Genomic DNA, 26843 nt, shown 5'->3' on the forward strand with positions numbered 1-26843 from the left:
AAGTACAAAAAAACTAAAAATGCTACAGTAAAAATCTGTAACTTGGTAAACAGCAAGTTTTCTTATTCTGTTAATAACCATAAATTGACTTTCCCTGAAATCCATGCATGACAATTCTCTTTTTGTGACAATTCAACATTTTGTTGACATTACAATGGGTTATTTTAGTTTTTCCTCACACAATTGAGTTTTATGTTACATCTAATTTTGAGAATGTTTATTGCATTACTTTAATGATCCAGTGAAGTGCTTTGAAATATGGATTTTTATTCGATGTTTGACGTAATCTCAACCGAAACATGAAGAGAGGCTGGAACATAAGCCCCTTTCACACAGTAATACCTATAAATATCCTGAAAATTTCCAGAACGACTTTACCGGTAAATAAAAACAAAAAATTGCTGTTCCTACAGCCAAGGACGTTATGGATTTTTTCCGGAATAGACCATTCACACATTCATTCCAAAATACTGGTTAATTTTGACATTCAACCAAAAGTGACCTTTAAACGGCTGCGCTTGTTTTTGTAAACATTTGACTACATTAAAAACTCTGTGGATGAATAAGTATTGTAAAAAACTTCGATGAAAACATATGGAGAAACACTTTCACATGTCAACACGTACATTATATGGGTGCATCCGAAACCACATACTTCCATAATATATAGTACGCTAAAATCAGTATGCGAGCCGAGTAGTCCGAATTCATAGAATTCGAAAATCAGTTGGTTTAGAGGGGTTGGGAGTGATTGAGATGTCGTGTCGGGGAGGGAGATCACAAGCGATTGTACACTGTTCTAAGCGTATGTATGCGAGGAACGGGACGATGGCATGTCTTTGGGAGATCAAAACAGGTCTATAAGGGCAGACCGGGGCTGGTGGGCATGCCGTTGCAAAACCGTCCAAATTTTCACTACCCACCTATGTCATTTTTTACCCGCAAAAATAAATTCAAAACAGCCCAATTGAGTGGGAAACCTTAACACTGATAATAAGCATTTTGAAGGGGGCAGGGCATGTCAGATACTAGAGAGCATCTGATTGGTCAAGATTTGATGAGAAACTTAAGTATAAGGTGACGAATAAAAGCCATCCATTTAAGGGGAAGTGACAAACTACAAGCTTTATGTGTTTATATTAGTTTTATATCCCCTAAAAGTGAATTTTGTCACAGATATCCTACAAACTAATAATACTGATACTAACATCTAAAAAACTTTATTTTAATTTCACGGGACCTTTAATTTTATGTGTTACACCACACAATGTTTAGAAGTTGTACCTTCAATATATTAGTATGTTTCTCTGCTTGTGGGAAACATTGTTTGTGATGAGCTTTGATTTATTATATGACTTTCTCATCACCACAAGATTATGGATGTGTTTTTGTCTGTGTATCAAAGGGCTTTAGATGTTAGTACTTCTAAACATTGGTGTATATAGTATAGTATAGCATATGTAGTATAGTATACTATAAATTATTGAAATACTGTAGATTACCAAAACTGTTTGAAATCTCTTTTATGGTTTCAATTGTATTTTTAACTGTAAAATTCTGGCAACCAGAGATGCCATTTTTTACTGTAAATTTGATAGGTTTAGTTTAATTGTCTAATAATTCAGTGGAACGATTCTTACATTTATACTATGGTTATCACAAGTGAAGACATAGTTTAGGTCATTTAAACCACAGTTATGTATAGGACTAATTACATATCCCTTTTGTTTTGATTTGGCCAAAGAAATGTCCAGGAAAATGACATTTATATTTTTTCCTGAGTTCAAAAATACTGAGTGATTTTTTTTAAGTATGCTTGGAGAGCATAAAACCTTCAAGTGCTACATGTATGTTGATCAATTTGCATGATATATTAAACAAATAATGTAGGCAAACAATGAAATATAAATAACACATTATACTGTAGTTATTTATTGTGAACTTTTGTTTTTCTATTCATTTTGGAATAATAAAAGAATAGTAAAAACTATCCATATCCTGTCAAAAACACTAGTTGCCTTATTTGGCCCTAAAAATTTCCTCTTCAAAGTATGACATGTTGTCTTTTTTGATGGTTTAATTAAAACTGTAGGGTAATTTAATGCAAATATTAGACTGTATAAGGTGCCAGAAATTACTAGTACTGCACAATAATAACACTAATAAATAAAATTACACTGAAAAAGTTTAGCATAATTGAAACTGTCATTTTAGATTCAATTAAACTCTTAAGACTCTTAAAAACAAAGTTGAAAATTATATAAAAGGAATAAATGTTTTATGAGTTAAAGTACACTGTGTTTACCTTAAAAGTGACAAGCTGACTCTAATAAAATGAGTTACCCATTGTAACTTGGAACTGTTAAGTTGACTTAACTTCATATTTATATTTATGTACATATGAGTTCATTTGGCAACAGGTTTACTCAATTTTTAAAAAAAGTAAACTCAACTAATCTCTTTTTACAAGTGGAAGGCAAGTTGCAAAATGCCATTTTTTCAGGGTATGTAACTTTGACTTTTAATGGATACACAAACATATAAACATAAACACACATACAGACATAAATATGTAAAAATATAAATATAAACAGACCCCTGAGTATTCTTATACTGAAAGAAAAACTGTGCCCTTAAGGCACAAAAATCAAAACATACTGAAAGGTTCTTAACTCCCAGGGGACTTTTAACTCATAAACATATCTTTTCTGACTCTAGCGAGATTTGGCAGACATACAGTACCATGACAACACACACTCTTATAGACTGTATTGATGCAGCACTTCACTGTTAATTAGAAAGGTGTTTGCTCAAATGGAGTAAACGGCTGCTCATCCATCACTGATCGCACGCACTTGGTTTCTGGCAGCCACATCAGATGGATCATGGATAATAATCCAGACACATCTACCGCTTCTCTGCTTGCTAAACATTTATCTCAAACAAAATGTCATCAAACAAGACGTGGCAATGCTGGTAATATTTGTAGCTGAAATATTTCTCAGCTGTTCCTCTGTTGTTCTTTCTCACATGAAGATGGCTTGCATATTGTTAAAAGGGAAGCAAGACGACAGGCTCTCCTTTTCTAATAAATCAAATTTCTACCATTGCTCTTCCAATGCTCTCATTGGCAGCAATGATCTCAGATTAGAAAGAACATTAAGCCTCTTATGAGGACACTTCAGATTTATTAGCACAAGATGGCTGGTGCGTCTACTTCAGAAGAGAGAAGATGAGAGAGTGCTACATATGGATTTCATATGTTCGTATGATATATACACCTGCAAAATATATTTTTCTTGAATCTGCTGGGCTGCAGGTCAAAAATGAGATTCAATTCATTCATTCATTCATTTTTTTTTCGGCTTAGTCCCTTTAATAATCTGGGGTCGCCACAGCGGAATGAACCACCAAATTATCCAGCATGTTTTTTACGCAGCGGATGCCCTTCCAGCCACAACACATCTCTGGGAAACATCCACACACACACACTCATTCACACTCATACACTACGTGATGTTTTATAAACAAATTTCGGGAGGAGCACGCGCAGAAGTTTCAGTATCAAATACGTCATTGACAATTATTCTATTATCCAATCAGTTCTTGACCAAACCCCTATATATACCAAAGATGTCTTACCTGCAGCATCTTACGACTTTAGCATCCCTCCACCACCCCGTCACCTCACCTCTTAAGCATTACAATCCCGGGGGGAGCGTTCTGGGGCCGGGCTACATACTTCGCTCGAATCCCAATTCCTCTCTGTTTCCTGATAAGAGGAATAACTCGAGTTTGGGTGTCTTCCCCGAGCTCAGAGCCCTCTCCCCGGACAGCACGCCAAATACGCTTTATTATGAAACTATTGCAAGTGTGAACTCGTGAAGGATAATTTAGTCTACCCAATTCACCTGTACCGCATGTCTTTGGACTGTGGGGGAAACCCAAGCGACTGTGGAGGAAACCCATGTGAACGCAGGGAGAACATGCAAACTCCACACAGAAACGCCAACTGACCCAGCCGAGGCTCGAACTAGTGACCTTCTTGCTGTGAGGTGACAGCACTACTTACTACACCACTGCATCGCATGAGATTCAATAATATGATTAATATTTACAGTGCATAGTCAATATTTGGAGTAGATCAAACATGCCCTCTCCTGTGGTTTGTAATGTAATAAGCAGCACAAATGTCTTGATACCTCAGGCTGTTGATGTCGCCATCCACTCTGCAGATCTCTCACATGCCCCCATACTGAATGTAACCCCAAACCATGATTTTTCCTTTACCAAATTTGACTGATTTCTGTAACAATCTTGAGTCCATGCAGGTTCCAATAGGTCTTCTGCAGTATTTGTGATGATTGGGATGATTCATTGGAATAATCTACCTTCTGCCACCTCCAAACGATCAACTAGAAGTCAAGTTATTATTTGTTGCTCTTACAACTAGGATCGACGACAAGACTTTTGTCAGGTAGTGTATAATACATAATATACATATCATATTAAATATATGTATATATATATATATATATATATATATATATATATATATATATATATATATATTATATCTATAAATAATTTTACATTTTAATATTTCATTTAATTCATAAACAGGGTTAAAGATTGATTGAGATGGGTATTTATTGTTATTTAGATTCCATACTGTTGTTTATTTAAAAAATTAAAAACAAAAATAGCTAAACACATACAGTAGTTCTGAATGGTGAAGAAACTATTTGTCTTAATTAAAGTTTATGATACTTCAGACAAAAGAAATTATATTTATTTTCCAATGCCAATATGACTGCAGATATATCATTTACTCTTAAAGTTAATTAATCTAAAGTGTATACCAAAACTTCTGCTTATACGCATCTTTATACCCATAAAACTCCATAAAACTCACTATTTGAAGATGACATTAGTCTAAATCAAGTCAAAGTGTGGCTTTCACTGAGTTGATTTGTTTTGTTTTATTGATTGGCAGCAATAACAGTAACCCTCAGCATATAAAATGTCTTAAGATGACGAATTGCTTGGGAGAAACTGCAGAGTTGCAGTTCAAGAAATGAAAAGTCATAATTAACTGATTGGGTTTAGACAGAACAATTAAGACTTTATTAATGCTCACTGAGCGTGGTAAAGAATTCAATGAAGGAACAGCATCATTAATCCTGCCACTGAGTCGTAGCTGCACAGGCTGTGTGTTTTGAAGACATCAGCAAGAAGCAAGTTTATACAGGAGATCCGTTTTGATTCTCAAAGTAGTCGTCACACTGATTCTCAGTATTTCACACACTGTTCTCTCAAAAACAATATTATCTGCTGAGCTAAGGCTATGTGTTTCATTAGGAATAAGTGTATTTATTATGTATTATATTATCTCATGTGGATCATAGTAATGCCAACCTTTTGAAAACAGTAAAAACAGAAATTCTTCACTTTAGTTTATTTTCATGCACTGACTGAATTTAAGCATATTTCTCTTCCACTGAGATCTCTCTTTTGAAGCTAATGAAACTTTGGTGGTTAAAAACAACATCATGATATTTAATTATTGTATTTTTAAATCAAAATCATCCTTAATAGCTTAATTAAAGAAATGCTTTAAAAGCTTGATTAAGGTAATTCACACATCAAAAGAAAATGTCAGATATGCATTGTTGTCAATTAGTAAATAATTTATTTATAGGATTTATATAACTGTTGTCCTCTGGTTCTTTCTTTCTTTTGTTCTTTCTTTCTTTCTTTCTTTCTTTCTTTCTTTCTTTCTTTCTTTCTTTCTTTCTTTCTTTCTTTCTTTCTTTCTTTCTATCTTTCTTTCTTTTCTTGATATCTATCTATCTATCTATCTATCTATCTATCTATCTATCTATCTATCTATCTATCTATCTATCTATCTATCTATCTATCTATCTATCTATCTATCTATCTATCTACCCATCTATCTACCCATCTATCTATCTATCTATCTATCTATCTATCTATCTATCTATCTATCTATCTATCTATCTATCTATCTATCTATCTATCTATCTATCTATCTATCTATCTATCTATCTATCTATCTATCTATCTATCTCTGTCTGTCTGTCTGTCTGTCTGTCTGTCTGTCTGTCTGTCTGTCTGTCTGTCTAAACAATACAAATATTCTTTCATTAATTTTCCTTCGGTTAGTCCCTTTATTTATCAGGAGTCGTCGCAGCGGAATAAATGGCCAACTTATCCAGCATATGTTTTACGCTGCAGATGCCCTTCCAGCCGCAACCCAGTACTGGGAACCACCCATACACTCTCGCATTCACACACATACACTATGGACAATATAGTTTATTCAATTCACCTATACCGCATGTCTTTGGACTATGGGGGGAAACCCACATGAACACTGGGAGAACATGCAAACTCCACATAGAAATGCCAACTCACCCAACCGGGACTCGAACCAGTAACCTGTGAGATGACAGTGCTAACCACTGAACGATCGTGCCGCCCTATAATACATTACAAATATACAGAACAAAATAGAACAAAATTCAAACCGCTGAAAATCCAATCATGGCAGTTACATGATAATAGTTCTGTAAACAGAACCAAATTGAACTTACATGAGATTCAACAGCATTAAGTTGAAACATAACATTTTGCTAAGTTTAATTGATATATACTTAATTATACCTAAGTTATAAAATATAATTATCCTTAATTATATTTAATTGACCTATACTGTCATGACTTATTGATCACATATCATTTTTTACAGTGTGTTTTAGGTAATATACAATGGGCTTACAAAACCATATTGGATATATGCTTATTTGCTCATTTGTAATGGTGAAATAAGGAGTGCATTTACTGTATGTGAAGCTTTGAGTCAATGTGAGTGAAATAATGTCTGAATCGTTTTGTTGTTCATCTACTGTCTCTTGCCTTCCCTCCAGTTTTGAAAAATGTTGCAGCGTTTTTCAAATTGTTGGTGAGTACTAGCAGCTTCAGTGACAGCTTCATGACTCCTGCAAAATAAGCACTTGTCACACTGCTTCTAAAATAAATATTACTCTAGAAAAAACAGACTCTGAACAAATCAATAAATGAATCAGGACAAATCACTAAGTGATAACATTGCCAAAACACATTAAAAAAATCTTGAAAGAATCCAATTCTCCTTCAAAAAAACTGAACGTACTCTAAAGCCATGTCCACACATACATCTCAATTTTCTAAACTTAGTTTTTCCTTCATTTAATATAAATACACTACCGGTCAAAAGTTTGGGGTCTGGAGGATTTTTAAATGTTTTAAAATAAGCTTATACTGCTCACCAAGGCTGCATTTATTTCATCAAAATACAGTACAGATTATAAAATTGTGAAATGTTTTCAGAGTCTTCAGAGTCACACGATCCTTCAGAAATCATTCTATTATTAATTATTATTTTATTATTATTAATGGTAAGAGTGATAAAAACAATAATGACTGGACTAATAATTTAATTTGAAACTATAAATAATAAGAAATCAGTTATTTAAAAAATGTATGAATATTAAACAATTTAACAAGTTTTTACATTTAATAAATGCCACCTTGATGAACGTAATAATTATCTTTAAAAAAAACATTAAAAAAACTCTGACCCTAAACTTTTTTAGCGGTAGTGTATACATATATATATACATATATATATATATATATATATATATATATATATATATATATATATATATATATATATATATATATATATATATATATATATATATATATACACATTTATATATATATTTATATATGTCTACATGCAAATGCAAAAACGCCCTATCAATCTCTGTCAAGAGCATGCCAAAGCAATAGATGACGATGTACTTCTAATTGTAAAGTCACGTTGGCCAATCAGATGGATTATTATCGGTTCTGGTTGGCTGCCAACATGGTGCACAGGCCACTGCACAGACATGCATCTTGTAAACAACTGAGGGAGCTTTTTTTGGGGGGGTGGACTGGAAGCTAAATCTGAGATTCATTTTTAATGGGAAAAAGAAAAAGACGAAGCCCCTCCAAACATAGTCAAGCAGCAACTCTGGTTGTCAAGTCATGGGAGACCAACTCTGAGCCCATCTAGATGCAACAAACAAACAGGCTAGCTAAGATCCTCAATTCATTTCAAAGCTGTTCTGGAATGTGGTAGAGATGCAGCACGAGAGATGATGAGTTGAGATCATTGTGGTGAACACAGCCTCACAGCAGATGGCAGTCACGTTGCAGTCTTCATCGAATGCTCATTTCAGATACCGCTTATCTCAGAATCCACCGAAAGTCTCTCTATTTTGCTGTAGCTGTGCTGGGCCTCAAATCGGACCGCAGTGAGAGTGTGTATTTGTGTGGCTGTCAGTGCCAATGACCTTCACACTGAGAGCCTGTGGCACTAAGATGCACTGCCTTCACAAATCTGTCCAAAACATTGTCACAACAAGACTTTAAATCAAGCCATAGTGTGCGCCCATTTACAGCGCCTTTGTTTTTATTGCTCCTGCATACAACACCGGAAGGGCTGAGAATCCTTCTGTCTCCATCAAGCACCTGCTTTTTCTCATTCTGCGCTGCTTTTCTTTTATGCAACGAGTCTCAAAATGCTCTTAAACACAGTCCTACCATCATGTAATTTAAATATACACTATGCACTTTTGCGCTCAACCATGTACTCTAGTAGTTCTAGTAGAGTTCTCACTTAGCTGATGATTGATTATAAAGCTTGTTTGGCATGCTGTCCCGGGAGAGACCCCTGAGCTCATAAAATCCTCGAGCCCGGGGCACCCTCTCGTTTGCAAGGTGAGAGGGGAGTTTGAGCTCAGGTAGATCTGGGGAACTTCCCTGCTGTAGTAGCTATTGAACAGATAGTGATTGCTCTTAAGAGATAACTACATACTAGGAGCATGTCTATGGTGCCGATTTGGATTAGTCAATTAACTTAAGTTGCATGTTTTTGGACGGTGAGAGGAAACCAGGAACCTGGGGTAAACTCACGTGAGCACGGGGAGAATGTGTAAACTCCATACAGAAACGTTGGCTGGCTTGGTAAGGATAGAACCAGTGATGTTCTTGCTGTGAGGCAACATTGCTAACCCCTGGGCCACCGTGCCACCCATCTAGGAAAAAAGGAGGAGTAGGGGTGGTAAGGGGGATTCTTCAAAATGAAGATGGCTGTTATATGGAACTTAGGGCATTTATAGTGGCTTAGGAATCATCTGATTGGTTAATCATAAATTGAATAATGCAGGGCCAGCTGCAAGCAATCGTAAGCTCGTGATCCTCTCGAAATTAGTTTATAAATAAACTTCACAAAGTGTCGTCCCAAATGGAACACAAATGTTTTTTTACTAACCAGAAACTCTAACTATTTTAACAGTTACTTAACTTACTTGCCAAATTATAGTGAAATATATTACTAAACTACCAAATAGTACCTGTCATGCTAATTCATATGAAATCATATAATTTGCTAATTTCCCAAAGATGTTGGGTTTAGGAGTGGGCCAACCCATGCCATGCCATGCCTCCTTTAAAAATCGTATATGTTAGTACAGCTGAACTCATATAAATTCATACGAATTAGCCACTAGTGATGGGAAGTTCATTTTTTCAAGGATCATTTTACTGACTCTGACCTTTGAGTCTCATTCAGCGAGGTGAACAAATCTTTTTTCGAGTCATTTACTTTATTTTACGAGTTGCTTCTAAACACATCTACAACTAGCCCAAACGTTGATCACACTACAAACAAGTCAGGACTAGAATGCTGTAAGAAAGAGAAAATAATCATTTATTGTTTACCTGGTCTTTTGTCTTTGATTATGTCAACTCACCTCTTTTGACATGTCTTCACATTTAGACAGCCCCATAAAAGCTTAACCAATACACACAGTCTGAGCCAGAAAGAGCCAGGAATAGTGATGAGTCATCTGGTTTTGAGTCGTTCGTTCATCACTTGACAGCATGTAAAAAGAGATGACTCAAAATTGAGGACTTGAGAGATGAATGGATCAAATCTTTTTCTGGCTCTAAATGCATTTGATTGGCTCCTGTCCTTCACATGATGAAAGAATGACACAAACCAAGGACTCGAACTAATCTTCTACTCCACCAGCACAAATGTACACATGCGTGTATCACTCCCAGAGAGGACTCAGCGTTCTCTAGTCTTACAAAAGATTTGTTCAAAATTAATGAATCGTTAAGGAACACCCCATCACTATTAGCCACTAAACTGACAAATCGTAAAATAGTTGTTTCCTCGTGAGATCAGACGGGCCATGAGTACTACTGCATTCAACATCCGGAGGCAGTGTAATCAATTACGTAGGAGAATTTAGCTTGATCATTCAAAATAAATAATCCAACCTCAGTGCTCAATATTCCACACATCTGTTAATTGGTTGAATAAGTACATCATCCAGGTATTAAAACAGCACTTATTTTTACAATTTTCGGCGTGAATGTGCATGTGTGAAATTATTAATACTACAAAACGGCATAGAATACTGCATAACAACGCAATTTTGCGAGCATTTGTGTGATTTGTAGCATAGATTCAAATGCAAATATCAGATCTCTTCATTCTAATAAAATGTTCTTGTGAAACTACATAATGTTGAGAATGATGCCTCAAACCACACAGCTTATTCAGTAGAGATGTGATAGTATTTTTAGGATTAGAATTATTGATTCAATATCCTGGATGATTAGCATACAAAAATAAACAAACAAACAAAACATACACTCTAAAAAATGCTGAGTTCTTTTGAAATGCCCTCAAAATAACACGAGTTGCTTGATTAAACTACTTGAATAAAATAGGCTGACAAGATTTTTTTTAACTTGAACTGAAGTTGCTGGTTTGAGTCTCGGCTGGATAAGTTGGCATTCCTGCATGGAGTTTGTATGTTCTTTCCGTGTTTGCGTGGGTTTTCTCTGGGTGCTTCAGTTTACCCCACAGTCCAAATACATGCGCTGTAGGTGAATTGGGTTAGCTGAATTCGCTGTAGTGTATGTTTGTGAATGAGAGTGTATGGATGTTTCCCAGTACAGGGTTGCAGCTGGAAGGGCATCCGCTGTATAAAACATATGCTGGATAAGTTGGCGGCTCATTCCGATTCAGCGACCCCTGATGAATAAGGGGGCTAAGCCGAAAAGAAAAGAAATGAATGAATTTCTATATTTTATTCAATCCACTTAAATTCATACTAAAAAGTGGTAACTGCTTCATAGTAACTGCTTCAGTAACACTCTGGCAACCAAACAGAATACCATGGGAACTGCTTAGCAATGCCGTTAGCAACCACAAAGATAAGAAAAGAAAAAACTAAAGCAGCTGCTTAAAATATGCTGGTCACCACACAGAAACCCCCCAGAAAGTGACTAGTAACACTCTAGCAACCACCTACTACACCATAGCAACCACGTAACAATTCCCCAGTGCCCACTAAGAGACTCTTAGCAAGTGCCGAACATGTCAAGGCAACACCTTAGCAATAACCCTGGCAATCACACAAAAAACTCTAGCAACAACCTACTACTGTAGCAAAGTCCTGTGGCTACATAGAATACTCTAGCAATTGTCTAGTGACATGATAGCATTCACTTATCAATGCCAAAGCAACACTCTAGCAACCACCTAGCAATGCTCTGGTGACCATGCAGACACATAAAGTTACTCCTTTTGTAAGAGCCTGGCAGCTACCTCCAATACCACTCAGTTCTCTTGGTAAAATCATCAAGCACACACACAGTCATGCATCTTTATCATTTTGCTCCAATTTTCATACACTCTTTGCTTCATATTAAAGTTTGCAATATTGTGATTCTCCTCATCGCTGGTTGATTTGGTTCATGGCATGTAAGACTTTAACACAATCTTTTTTTAATCACTCTCTATAGCAACTGACAAGCAACATCAGGGTTTTAAAACATGTATGAGGGTTGCCAACCATCCCATATTAGACATTTTGGGCTTATTTGGTTTGGCCTGAATGGGACCTGCCTCATCCTATTTAATGACTGCTATGTTGATTTAACCATACAACAGCAGCAGTGTGGATGATGGCACTTGAGGATGATGCATCTATAAGGGGAACCTATTGTGTGTTCAGGAGAGTTTAGATGGTATTTTCTGTTAAGGTGATCCCCTTGTCATTCATTCATATTCCTTCAGATTTATTTGCCTTATTTATCAGGGGTTGCCACAGCAGAATGAACTGCCAACTTATCCAGCATATATTTTACACAGTGGATACCCATCCAGCCGCAACCTGGGGAAATGATCTCCATGTAATTCATATTACTGTAAATATCAGTGCAGCTGATTTCTTTACAGCAGTAACCACATAAACACTTTTTATTTCTGCTGTTCTAAAAGGGCCACCTGCTGTCAGAGAGTGAGTCTGCTTTTTCACAGTCATCATTATACTGTTACTTTATATTTGGCACATCTTTTAATCAGAATCTGCCAATTGGATTGTGAAAAAAATCATCAATCAGAATTGGCTATGAAAAAACAATATCAGTCAAGATGTGACCCTGGACCACAAGCAAAGTAATAAGTGTCAATATTTAGAATTTGAGATTAACCTGAAAGCTGAATAAATAAGCTTTCTATATATGCATTTCTATATAAGCTAAGGCTACATAAGACTATAAAAGACCATATTTGACTGAAATATAAGGGTGTTTTATTTCTTAACTAATTTTGAGAGGAGTGCTTAGCTAATACACAATCCACCCATCAGTCAATTTCTAACTCACCATAAATAACCAGAAATTCTTACCTCAGTATCTTCGTTTTGAAGAATCCCCCCTTCCAACCCTACTCCTCCTCCCTTTCTAGACAGGGCGGCCTGGTGGCCCAGTAGTTAGCACTGTTGCCTCACAGCAAGAACATCACTGGTTCAAGTCCTTACCAGGCCATTCAAGATTTCTATGGGGAGTTTACATGTTCTCCTGTGCTCATGTGGGTTTCCCCCGGGTTCCCCGGTTTTCTCCCACAGTCCAAAGACATATGACATAGGTGAATTGACCAAACTAAATTGGCACTATAGAGGAGTCAGCAGCATATTTCCATTGCAATTCATAATTTGTTATTTATAAGCGTGGGAGTTCTTAAGAGCTACCCTAGTTCAGACTCCCCTCTCACCCTTCTATCAGGAGGGAGCTAAGGATAAACTCTTAAAACATTTTAAAATCTGGAATTTAAGGGTTAAAAAAGTAAATATTACAAAAAATTCCATGTTTATTTTTTTAGCAATGTACATAACTAATCATAAAAATAAAATTTTATATATTTACAAGAGGAAATGTACAAAATGTCTTCATGGAACATGATCTCTTTACTTAATAGTCTAATGATTTTTAGCATAAAAGTAAAATTAACAATTTTGACCCATACAATGCATTTCTGGCCATCAAATTAATGGTTCAACTTAGACTAGCGAGTCCAGCAGCTCTTACCAAAAATATACCCCTGCAATTTGAAAGGTTTTTTGATGGAGGGCCACATATGTCGCTGGGAATTTTCAGTTTCATCCCATATTTCAAGATGACAAATTTTGCAACCCTATTGTTTTATCCGTTTGTTAAGTGGTGATGTATGAAATACTGGGTACAAGCCGCTACTCACTTTAATTGAGAAAATAATCGTTTATGACTACTTTTTATTTATATCACACATTAAAGTGTATTGTATATAAAATCATAGTGTACACAACAGTCTCTGGACTTGCTGCTTCACACACACCAATATTTTAACAATTTATAATAAATTGATCACTTTCTTGCCATTGGATATTAGGCATGGATATATATGAGCAATATCACACGAGCAGCAGCTGGTTGCGTTGTCCTTAGTGTCCCACCAGTGACGATATACAGCCACATCGCACTGCTATGAGTGTGATATTGTGTTTATACAACAGTTTGATGGCATAATCGTGTATATAAAAAAGAAAATCAAACACGGAGAGTCTTGAAAATCCTTTTGCACGATGAACTGCTTACTTCATCTTGTGGATAGACAATGTCAACAATGTCAACCATCTTTGCATTGCTCAATGACAGGCTAATGGCCGCCGACGCACTGTCTCTCAGAAATTATAAATATTTTAAAATAGGCACTATCCTTATAAATAAACTGCATAATTGCAATTTAAACAACTACATTCTCACCTAAAAAAAGCCTCAAAAGTACATTATGTTGTCCAATAGCAGCAATATTTGTCAAACTATAGATTGTCCACTGCTTGTCGCTGTATGTTGGCAGAGTAATAAACAAGGGTGAAGGGTGAAGGGTGAAGAGGCTGGACAAGAGCTGTTATTTGCAGAATATCGCATGGCTATCAGTCAATCAGAATCAAGAACCAATCAGAAGTGCAATATATATATATATATATATATATATATATATATATATATATATATATATATATATATATATAAATATATAAAAGGTAGGATTTTGGCTGATACATGAAAAGTTTGACTCATTACCTTCATAATTACACAGGGTGCAAGATATTAAAGCTATTATTATAATAGCTTTTATAAGGGAGGGCACTATTGATGCCAATTCAAAATATACTGTGATTTCAAAGCTTCACGGACCACTGCTTATCAAACTGATCAGACCAGAGAGTCCAGCAGCAGCCTGCACTCCATTTTCTCAGCACCGCTCTATTCTCCACTCAACAAACAACATAACTTCATCGGTGCAGAAAGCAATAGTCTACGGAGAAGGAATTAACGCATGCGTCATTTATCTTGCTGATTCATAAGTGAGCTCGGCCTGAGCAAGGCTGCGTGTGTAAATATACACGCCGCATGTGAGAATTGGGTCTGTATGGAGGTATCCATTGGTTTAGAGTTACAGCCTTCATTTCCTTAAAGCCCATGAAGCAGAGCGGCGATGATGAATGCAGCCGTTGTACGGTGACAGTGATCAATAGAAGAGTATCTTTAATTATTCTGCCCGTTTCACAGCTTGACAGACTACAGCAAAATAAAACAGGCTTTGATCTATGGATTAGTGGGCTCAAAGCAGGACAGACCCTGCTGTATTTTGGGTCATCTGAGATAGCATGACTAGCGGGTGTGCTGTTTTGATTGGGTTAAGGCTGCCTTCGGCTAGTTTTGTTAGATGATGTTTGTGTATTTGCACCTGACTGCATATGTGTGAGAGAGCGTCAGTGTGTTTGCCTGTCTGTCTGCACATGTAAGAATGCGTGAGTGTTTGTGGCTGCCTGCCTGCCTGTCCACCGTGTGTGTTTTTACCATGTGTGAGGTGCAAATTTTGTGAAATTCTGCTTTTTAGTCATGGAATAGTCAGAATATTGAAAACACACCCAAACACAAGCACGCACACAATAAGAATCTGCTGATTTAAAGGGCACCTATGACCTTTTGTAAGCTGTTTGGACAGAACTGTGTGTATGTATAGTGTGTCCACTGTCATATTGGAGTGATATAAACACAACAAATCTCTTTTTAAAATTTCCTAACATTAAAATAGGATCTAAATCCCAGTGATTTTGAGGCCCACTGCAACGTGACATAGGAGTGCAGTTTTTCCCATCCACCGAATTGATTGACGGGTGCCATATTTCTATAATAATATGTACACACATGTCCACAGAACATTTTTTTGCAAATAAATTGAGATTAAAATATTTTAACTCTCTGTGATTTTCTCTGTGAGTTTTATAGCTTTAAAACGTTTTTAAAACAGAGCATGTATGTGATAAAGACAGAAAAATCGCTATCTAATTCTTAACCGTTATAATCACCACAGCCGCATGGTGTCAGTAAATGCTAAGATGTGTGTGTGTGTGTGTGTGTGTGTGTGTGTGTGTGTGTGTCTGTGGTGCAAATCAGAAAGGCTTGAATAAACTCCACCACAAATACATCAAATAAACTTACTTGGTATTTTTGACTAATGAGCTGTACTTCAGCTTCATCTGAGTCTGTCTCTGTCACTGAGGGCTGTTTGTCTGACATAACACATGGCGAGAAGCAGACAAGCAAGTGGGCACAGTGGGCGGGGAGAAGCAGCTCATTTAGATTTAAAGCCACAGGCTACACAAACAGCTACAATGTATCCAGACAACAAAATGTGCAGATTCTGGAGGCTATCATTTCTTCATGCAAAGTAGATTTGAGGACTGAAATCGAATGTATCTGCTTTATAGTAGAGGTTTAGTGCAGGCGGGTCATTTTTCACCCTTAGGGTGAATGGTGTATACAGAATTTTAAGATAACAGGAGGATTATGCTCTTTTGCTTTGTTTGGCCAAAAAAGAGAAATCGGTACATTTACACCCCATTCACAAGGGGCGTCAGAGTCAGCGCTTCCTATTCACATTGAATAGGTGACGTAAAGCGTTGCTGAACTAAATTGTGGATATGTCGGCGTTGTTTCAGCGGCATTGCTCATTGCATAAGTTGGGAATTTATCAACATTTCAAGCACCAATGGAAGCATCAGCCAATTATGCAAATACCCCAGCTAAGACAGTCGCCGATTGCAGACTTATTTCATTGGCTGAAGCTGCTATGACGATCGCGTCAGCCCCAACTTCAGACACACTCTCCATCAAGCGTTTATATTTTGCGACAAAATTTACCATTAACATCTAAAAAATAGTTAAATTACATGTGGATTTTGTATGTACAGTATGTACATGCGCTCAAATAAATGTTGTTCAAACTACTTATTTAAATTGAGCTGGAAAAAACAATTATTGGGGTTTTGTGGGACAACTTAATTTATTTATGTTCAATTCACTTACATTTGATGAAAACAAACAAAACCTGATTCCTTTATGTTGTCCCAACACAAACCGATTGTGTTGAACCCAGCCTTTTACAGTGTAAGATGGTGTTTTTATCATTTGAGGAGTCTTACAAAACATTTTAAATGAATCTAAACAGTGGCACGAATTTATCTGTGAAATAAGATCTGTGCAAGGAAAAAGTTCAGACATCCAAACTGAACTGTAACAAGCAACACTGAGAGCAAAAAATGGTATGCTGGAGCATTTTGTCCTTTTTAAGGTCACATCTTTTGACATAACATATACTGTGCTTTGATTGTGCTTTAGAAGGTTGCATTCCTGTTTATTTGACATACAATTCAGTAACATTCAAAGAACTGATAATAACTTTAAAGTGGTCACTTCATATTTTACAGAGATGTATATTTTATAATAACATATTTGAGTAATTTCTGTAGAATTGTGTGCCACTGAAAACTGACGTAATTTAATCACATGAATAAAGTATGCTGATATTCATGGCGCATAGTTATTTTAATGTGTAATTATATTTTAATAATTTCAATAGTACTGTACTTACTCCTGTTATTCTTAACATTTGACTAATTTCCAGCTTTTCAACAATAAAAAAGACTGTTAGATAAAGACAATAACTCAGTTAAGAGTGAATCTGAATCAAAGCCTTAACTCAAGACTAAATAATTAATTTAAAAAGAACTGGTTCGTAAGACTCATATGTTTTATAAAAGTCACACTGAGTGTATTGTATTTTATGTCGCTCTAACATGATGATATCAGACAAAATCGCAGAGATTCTTTTTATCTCGGCTTGACTAGCTCCACTAGTATTGAATCCCTGTTTTATGCCATTGTTTTATTCAGCTGCGTCAACAGAAATAACTGACCATGCAGCACTAGAAAACATTGGTGCTTTCACCCAGGTGGCTTTCAGCTCTGTGCCAAACCACAAACCACCGTTTGCTCTACTGTACATCTCAACTGAGTCTTCTTTTCAGTTGTGCTGTAGTCAGGTAAATCTACAATAGAGTGCATGATTAACAACTGATATATACAGCAATGCTTTATACATTTATATTTACATCCACAAAAATGTAAAAAAAAAGATGGAACAAAGCAGCCCAACAAATGGCTGATTCATCTCTTTATGACGATGACACAAATAACACACTGCTACAAATAACACAATGCTCTCTGCCTCATGAAAAGGAAATAAACTGAATCAAAGTGAACAGACATCAAGGGTGGAGTTACTGAATGTGGCAGGACCAATTTGGATGAGAGCAAATTTGCTTTTCATACTCTCATAATCTAGTTAGACTTCATCAGCCATCGACATACAGTAATAATGTATGCAGTGTGTACAGTCCTACAGACCATCCGGACAGTTAAGCCACATATAAAATGTATACTATGAAAAGAATTGGGATCTCTATCACTACCTTTGAGTGATGAAGACCTTTTTCTTTACTTTACTTTAGAAATAACTCCCTCTAAATCAGATGCAATGACTGTAATTTAAAACAAAATTGTAGGCATTTTGCTTTTGTATCATTTAGATACTATTTTATGTACTAGATATTAGCATTATATTGAATCTGATTTTTATTGTAATCTTAATTTTAGCTCAGGTAAACATTTGTCAGTTAGAGTTTAAACGGTAGCAGTTTTTTCAATGGTTTTAAGGTTAAATTTCAGATTTTAACTAAAATAATGCTAAATGAAGATTTATTTTCAATTTATTATTACTGTAATCCAGTTAAGTACTAGTATCTTCTGACTAAGGATTAAGCATTTAAATACTTTCTTTTGAGCCAGACATCTGTACTTTAAAATACAATTCAAAAGTAACAGTTGTAACAAAAGTCCTTTGTGTTTCCAGAACGTGTCTGTAAAGTTTCAGCTCAAAATGCCAAAATCAGATTATTTATTATACCTTTTTAAAACTGGGAAATTTGAGTTGTTTGGACATTGTAGCTGTTTTTGTTGCCTGTGCCTTTAATGCAAATGAGCTAGTTCTCCCTGCCCTGCATGTAGCATTCACATAGATACACAGCACAGTGACAGACAAGATTGAAGCAGATCTCCCTTGCTACGATAAGAACTTCTCCAACTGTTACTTGATGTATTTGTTGTGGAGTTAATTCAAGCCTTTCTGTAATGATGAGTCACACTCAATGTCGATATCAAATTTGGGCACATGTTTGCGCACAAACGCACACGTTTAGCTTTGCACTGTTTTTGCACGGCAAATAAGACAGGATACATGTTAATGTACAAAATAAACCCGATTTAACATCCACAAACCGGGACTGAAGCATTTTCTTTAATAATTGTACTGACAGTATGCGGCTGTGGTGTTGAATTACAGTGATTTTACTGTCTTTATTACAAACATGCACTGCTGTAAAATCCTTTTCAATTTGTAAAACTCATTTTTGAGGTGCTGCTGATCACATTGAGCTGAATCTTTTAATCCCAGTTGCTTTGCGCACAGCCCGTCTTGTTGGTCTGATTAAACGCGTTACTACAGAGACATGTTAATACGTGATTGTCAATCAATTTGGTTGGCGGGAAAACTGCACTCCTACATCACGTTGCAGTGGGCCTCAAAATGGGAGGGATTTGGATCCTATTTCAACGTCAGGCAATTTAAAAAACAAGAGTTATTGTGTTTCTATCACTCCAATATGACTGTGAACACACTATACCTACACACAGTTCTGACCAAGCAGCTTACAAAAGATGATTTTCATCATAGGTGCCCTTTTAATATTTGGTGTAAAGAGTGTGATTGTGATACCTTTGTTTTTAAATTCCACTCATATATAATAAAAAGATAAATAATAAAAACAACATGTTCTTATAAATACATACAATGTTAAAACTGAAACTGCCGTGACCTGAAATGAAGGTGCAGTGGATAAACTGAAAAAAAGAGTGACTAGAAAAGATGCTTGGATAAAAGTTTTTCTAAACCAGCAAGTGTGTATAAGCTCTGGCAGAACCAGAATATATTTGGCAGTCAGTCAGGAATGATCATGTTTACAAGAGTCTGCCACATGGAGCCGTAAAAAGTCCTTATATGTCCCACTCACCCATCAGTGTCCTGGAAGTTGACGTTCACCCTCTTGGCCGAGCCCAGCAACTCTAAAATGCGAAGAGAAGAAAAGAGGGAGAAGTATGACTAAAAAGCAACATTATCACACTGCAGGAGAAAGTACATTTCACAATATGTTATCATATGCTAGGACATTCCATACAGCTCCTGTAGCAAAAGTCAAAATGAACATCATTCACACACATCTGTGAAACTGCCTAAAATGTGTTTTAAGCATGCCATGAATTTATTTGGTGATGCTACTTTGTAAATAAACAATATGTACACTGAAAAAAATTATTAATTGAATTTATATGGGCAGAATTTAAACAAACAAACGTGAACAAAGTTTAACATTAAAACATTTAATTTGTTTGTTAAAAATCAGCCCATATAAATTGTTTGCAACCAGTTACCTTAAAAAATTTAGTAAATTCAATGAAAGATTTTTTTAGTGTATCTGCATGTATGCTATACAGCACTAGGGTCGTTCTTCGTACTTCGCTTAAAGAATCTAAGGGTGCTTCCACACTAGTAGATTGACTGTTTTGTTCCAAAATAATTTAATTGTTTTAAAGAGATTAGAATTGTTTCCATATTGCTTCTTGTTTAAGGTGTGGTTCAATTTCAAACTGCAACGTTTTTGAATGAAAAAAAAATTGTTAAAACAACTCATGTGCGAGTAAACTCTCCCTCACGTTGTTCAGAGTTCTACGGTTTATTTTCTGGGGTTCTGCTCAGCTGTCAATGATCAATATCAGAGAAAAGGTAAAAGAAATTATAAAAGAAAAGGTGCATTTTAATTATGAATGGTGACACCCACAGACATCATCACCAAATAGAAGTCAGAGGAAAGACAAGAAAACTCATCAGAGTTGTAAAGCATTACTTCGCTACAGCAATCCACATGTACAATTTTTTAGATGTGTTTTAGAGGCAAAATTCAAATTAAATTATCACCACGCAGCCCCTACTACAATAGAAATTGATTTATACTTTACAAATAATGTCAAAAATATGAAAAAATATGGTTTATATTCCTCAAAACATACACATAAAGAGAGTGCCCTTATATGATTACCAATGCAAACTGTATGTCATCTGGTTGTGATGTTTGGAACTACAATCAAATTAAATCTTACTGAAAGTTTTTTTTTTTCAAATTCCAAATATAATTTATAAATAATATACAATGTAATTTGTTTAGATATTTTGCATAGATTTTCTGTCATTTTAGGCTAAAACAGGTTTTGCAAAATACATATTATATGTAATATAACAAAATATTCACAACCTTATTAATAGCTTTTGTTTTATTAAAATTTTTAAATATTTCTTTCACTTCAGCTACAATCTGACATCTTTCTTCTTTAAAATGAGACCAAGCTTAAAAGCTTTGAAGATTGGCACTCATTAAAGTAGAACTTTTGATTTTCATGTCTGCTTCAAAACGTGGGGGCGACAGTTAAGGGGTTCAGTGTGACCATGACTAGCTTATATTGATGCACTTTCAAGGCATCTTTATGTCTTTATGTATTTGTGTATATGGGTATGTATGTGTATCTTATTTATGTGTACAAGAACTCAGTAAAAGAGAACAAAACCTTTTTTTTTAATCTTTCAGGCCAGTCATATAAACAAAGTTTTCCATTTTTAGCTAAACATTGTGTCATGTAACGTACCCTCTAAGTTGCCTTCTAGCTGTAAAAAATGGCAAGAGAAAGCACTAGTTTGGCACATAATCAATGTTTAAATGTATACTTTTACATAAATATTGGATAATCTTCATTGTTTGGCTGTGCTAATTAGAGAGGAGCTACAACGAGATAATCATTCTTCTCCAGAACTATTGTTCAGTACTGTCAGTATACCCATAAATCCTTGTCACAGACAGAAAAACAGATACGTTTACAGTCATTTGAGGTTATACTCAAAGACCATTTTTAGTCTGCATTCATGTAGCGCTGCATACAAGTGGATGGCACACAGTCCTGTTTCCCAGCAGACATGAGTAGGAATGTTGTGCCTGTCTCTTGGGGCCTTTCACTCCATCTTTTCCCTAACAGCAGCACAGCCATAAATGAGACTCTGTGGAGGACTGAAGACTGGTGTCAGATTTTCTGCCATCCATAAATCACTCGGGCTTCATCCACAGCGCCACCAGGGGGACAATGATGCAGATTTAGAGGAAGAAACCTGCCAAATCATGCATTGGTGCTCAAAAGCAGTGTCTATTGGACTAAATCAGACACAAATAAAAAGCCATTTGTTCACTATTAGCTTTATAAATTCCTACTGATTATATAATCTATATATATGGAGTATCGAGAATGCAGTCTTACCATGAGCAATCTTATGATGAGTTATTATGTATTGTGCATTGTATGACAATTATTAATACTTTTAAGTGGGTTAACCTAAAGCAGGCATGGGCAAACTCGATCCTCGAAGGCCGGTGTCCCTGCAGAGTTTTGCTCCAACACTAATAAACCACACCTGAACACCCTAATTAGTGTCTTCAAGATCACTAGAAAGCTACAAGCAGGTGTGTTTGATTAGGGTTGGTGCAAAACTATGCAGGACACCGGCCCTCCAGGATCGAGTTTGCCCATTCCTGACCTAGAGCAAATATGAAGCAAATTGTCTAACTGAAAGTTGGAAGAAATAATTTCAGTAACTGACATAAGCACATAAAATCAAGCTACCTTCATTCTTGCTTGTATAAACCGATGAAGTAAAACAACAGCTACAGTACAAAAAAAGTGGTCACACTTTATTTTAAAAGTACAATTCAAGCTATTAAGAAAGTTTTAGCTAAAATAAACAACTAATTAGCTACTTATTAATAGTTAAGTAGTAGTTGGGTTTATACATTGTGTAGAACTGGCGATGTAAAATAAGATCATATGTATGAGTGCAATAAACAGTTCGTATCTTAGTAATAATAGGGCCAGATGGAATCTGCAGACATTTTTTGCTATTTCTGTGCAGAATTTTGCTAAAAATGAGCAGATTTATACAGAATGATTTTGGGAGTATCATAACTAAAACCTTAATATATGAACTAAAAATAATACCTTTTAAACTTGTATTTAATGTTTACAATGCAAATCCAATTAGATCCACTTTATTTGGTAAACAAAGCAAGTCTTCTATATAATATATCTACTAAAATACAGAAAATATTTCTTTACAAACTGTATTGTAAATAAATTATATGAACATTTTTATATTCAATTCAATTCACCTTCATTTGTATAGCACTTTTACAATGTAGATTGTGTCAAAGCAGCTTCACATAAAAGGTCACAGTAAATTGGAACAGTGTAGTTCAGTTTTTAGTGTTTAAGTTCAGTTTAGCTCAGTTCAGTGTGGTTTAAAAATCACTACTGAGAGTCTAAACACTGAAGAGCAAATTAAACGATGCGCAGCTCTACAGATCCCGAACCATGCAAGCCAGTGGCGACAGCGGAGAGGGAAATATTAGTCAATAATTATAATGAAATTAATTTAAAAACTAAATAAATATAAATTTACACTATTTACACAAGTTAATAAACAGAATCAATGATGGGCTAAAAATCTGCGGATTCTGTGTGGGCCTAGTAATAGGCCAGTAGTAAATGGTGTGAATTGTTACTTAAACTAAATTGTCACCAATACAGTCCTAACATAGCTCCATGGAAATGCCTTTTGTTATGTGATTTGAGAGGACCAATGATATTACAGTTTATTTGAACATGACAAATGCTGTTCAATGTATTGTAGAAATATTGCTTTGTGAAAGCTAATCCAACTAACAGTTTTACAAATCAATGCAAAGAGTCTAAATGATGAAAATGTCTTTAAGAAATCCTGTCACTTCAGCTCACTTTGTCTGGAGCAAGATGAAAAGTATTGCTTATCAAGATTAAACAATTCTACAAGCTAAAATTCGTAATAACAAATGCACTTTAGATGTATTTTTTTTGTTTTGTTTTCAAATTAGGACAAAGCTGTAGATTAAATCTATGTCTGGGACATTCTACCAGAAACGTACATTTTCGGCAGACGGCAAGATGGCGGCGCGTTCAGTTCGCGAAGCCCAGCGTCTCTCCAGTTTCTGCAATTTTGCGGTATTATTCCTGCTCATTTCGGGTCTGTTCGTACAGAACAGCAGTGCCTTTACATCGTACACCCGACAGGACATCTTGGATATTGGTTTGTGCACTCCGGACAGTTTTATTAACAATCTTCGACTCATCCCTGAGATCGCCAGAACACCCGGGCCTCAGAGCCCTCCACGGCCGGGCGGAAGTGCTCGAAGGCGGCGCAGAGAACGTAAACAAAGACGGGGGAAGCGCGGCGGGCTAAGAGCTAAGCTAAAGCTAACACCACACCGGCTCTCTTTACCCAGCATCTTTCTCGCCAATGTACGGTCACTGGTGAACAAAATGGATGAGATTCGACTGCGCATCAACCACAGCAAAAGATTATGGAACTGTAATGTCATGATTTTCACAGAAACATGGCTAAACAGCGGGATACCAGACAACGCTATATCGCTAACGGAGCATCAAACATTCCGAGCAGACAGAACGGCGGATGACTCCGGTAAGACCAGAGGCGGAGGATTATGCATTTATATTAACAAAGCTTGGTGCACAAACTCTGTCGTCGTTGGGAGACATTGCTCTGTTAACCTGGAATTTCTAATGGTTAAATGTAGACCGTTTTATCTGCCACGGGAGTTCACCTCCACCATAATAACTGCTGCTTATATCCCTCCCGACGCTGATGCCAAGCTTGCTATGAATGAACTTCATGCAGCCATCAGCAAACAACAGACTGCTCACCCGGAGGCTGCTTTTATTGTTGCGGGGGATTTTAATCACTCAAACTTAAAAACAGTGCTCCCCAAATTCCATCAGAACATTTTCTGCCACACAAGGGGAAACAAAACTTTAGACCAAGTTTACACAAACATGGCTGAAGCATATGCTGTGACCCCCCTCCCCCACTTGGGTCAATCAGATCACCTTTGTTTGTTTCTCACCCCCAAATACTCACCCATCGTCAACCGTGTGAAGCCATCAGTAAGGACCATCAAAGTGTGGCCAGCGGGGGTGGACTCCACACTCCAGGACAGGTTTGAACACACAGACTGGAGTATGTTTGCTTCCCAGGCCACATGTGGCTCTCACACAGACATTGACAGTTACACTTCCTCTGTTCTGGAATATATCAACACCACCATAGACAGTGTTACAACCCAGAAACAGATCACCACTTACCCAAATCAAAAGCCATGGATGAACAAGGAGGTGCGCCTCCTGCTGAAGGCACGCAACACTGCATTCAGATCAGGGGATGCACAGGCCTACAGCACTTCCAGGGCTAATCTGAAGAGGGGCATCAAAAAGGCCAAGCACTGCTACAAGCTAAAGCTAGAGGAGCACTTTTCCAACTCTGATCCTCGGCGCATGTGGCAGGGCATCCAGGCCATCAGCAACTACAAACCCAGCCAGTCCACCCCCACAGCCACAAATGTCTCCTTCCTGAACGAGCTAAATGACTTTTATGCCCGCTTTGAAAGAGACAATACAGAACCCTACACCAGGAACTCTACCTCAACCGACCACTCACCTATCACACTCACCTCCTCAGAAGTCTACACCGCACTGAGTCGGATCAATGTGCGTAAGGCTGCTGGACCAGACGGTATCCCTGGGCGCGTCCTCAAAGCATGTGCAGAACAGCTCGCTGGGGTGTTCACAGACATTTTCAACCTGTCACTTAACCTAGCAACTGTGCCAACATGCTTTAAAACCACCTCTATTGTGCTAGTGCCGAAACACTCCAGCCCAACATGCCTGAATGACTACCGCCCTGTAGCACTCACACCCATCATCATGAAGTGCTTTGAGCGGTTGGTCCTGGCACATCTGAAAGACTCTCTGCCATCCACACTGGACCCACATCAGTTTGCCTACCGTGGCAACAGGAGCACAGAAGATGCCGTCTCCATAGCACTGCACTCTGTCCTCACACACCTGGACAATAAAAACACTTATGCACGAATGCTGTTTGTTGACTTCAGCTCAGCATTCAACACTGTCATACCCTCTAAGCTACTGATCAAACTCAGAGACCTGGATATCGACACATCTCTCTGCAACTGGGTTATGGACTTTCTGACTAACAGACCTCAGAATGTTAGATCAGGCCACATCTGCTCCACCACCGTCACACTCAACACTGGTGTACCACAGGGCTGCGTGCTGAGCCCCTTCCTCTACTCCCTTTTTACCATCGACTGTAGGCCTGTGAACAGATCCAACACCATCATCAAATTTGCAGATGACACCACAGTGATTGGTCTAATCAGCAATAATGATGAGACTGCCTACAGGGAGGAGATACAGCATCTGGCCACTTGGTGCACCGACAATAATCTGCTCCTTAACACCAGCAAGACCAAGGAGCTCATTGTGGACTTCAGGAAGGGACGAACAGGCTCGCATGATCCCATCCACATTAATGGGATGGCCGTTGAGCCTGTCTCATCCTTCAAGTTCCTGGGGACCCACATCTCTAAGGACCTTTCCTGGACCACCAACACCTCCAGCCTGGTCAAGAAGGCTCACCAGCGCCTATTCTTCTTGAGGCAACTTAAGAAGAACCAGCTTTCATCAGCCGTCCTGGTGAACTTCTACCGCTGCACAATAGAAAGCATCCTGACCAACTGCGTCACAGTCTGGTATGGAAGCTGCTCTGTTGCTGAGCGTAAGGCACTGCAGCGGGTGGTGAAAACTGCCCAACGCATCACAGGGACTACACTGCCAGCCATTGAGGACATCCAGAAGAAACACTGTCTGCGCCGAGCACGCAGTATTCTTAAGGACACCTCTCACCCTGCTCACAGACT

General features: G+C 37.1%; 1 protein-coding gene across 7 annotated transcripts in view; it reads right to left on the bottom strand.

Annotated features, from left to right (window-relative positions):
• The window catches only part of caskin1 (CASK interacting protein 1), a 160919-nt gene that overhangs the window by 57589 nt on the left and 76487 nt on the right, over positions 1–26843 (bottom strand). For all 7 annotated transcript variants that reach the window (XM_056453845.1, XM_056453840.1, XM_056453844.1 and 4 more), the window contains exon 2: positions 19935–19986. In XM_056453845.1, coding sequence (XP_056309820.1) covers positions 19935–19986 — 52 coding nt within the window. The remainder of the gene's footprint in view (positions 1–19934; positions 19987–26843) is intronic.

The sequence above is a fragment of the Danio aesculapii genome, chromosome 3 (assembly GCF_903798145.1).
Source record: "Danio aesculapii chromosome 3, fDanAes4.1, whole genome shotgun sequence".
NCBI lineage: Eukaryota > Metazoa > Chordata > Actinopteri > Cypriniformes > Danionidae > Danio > Danio aesculapii.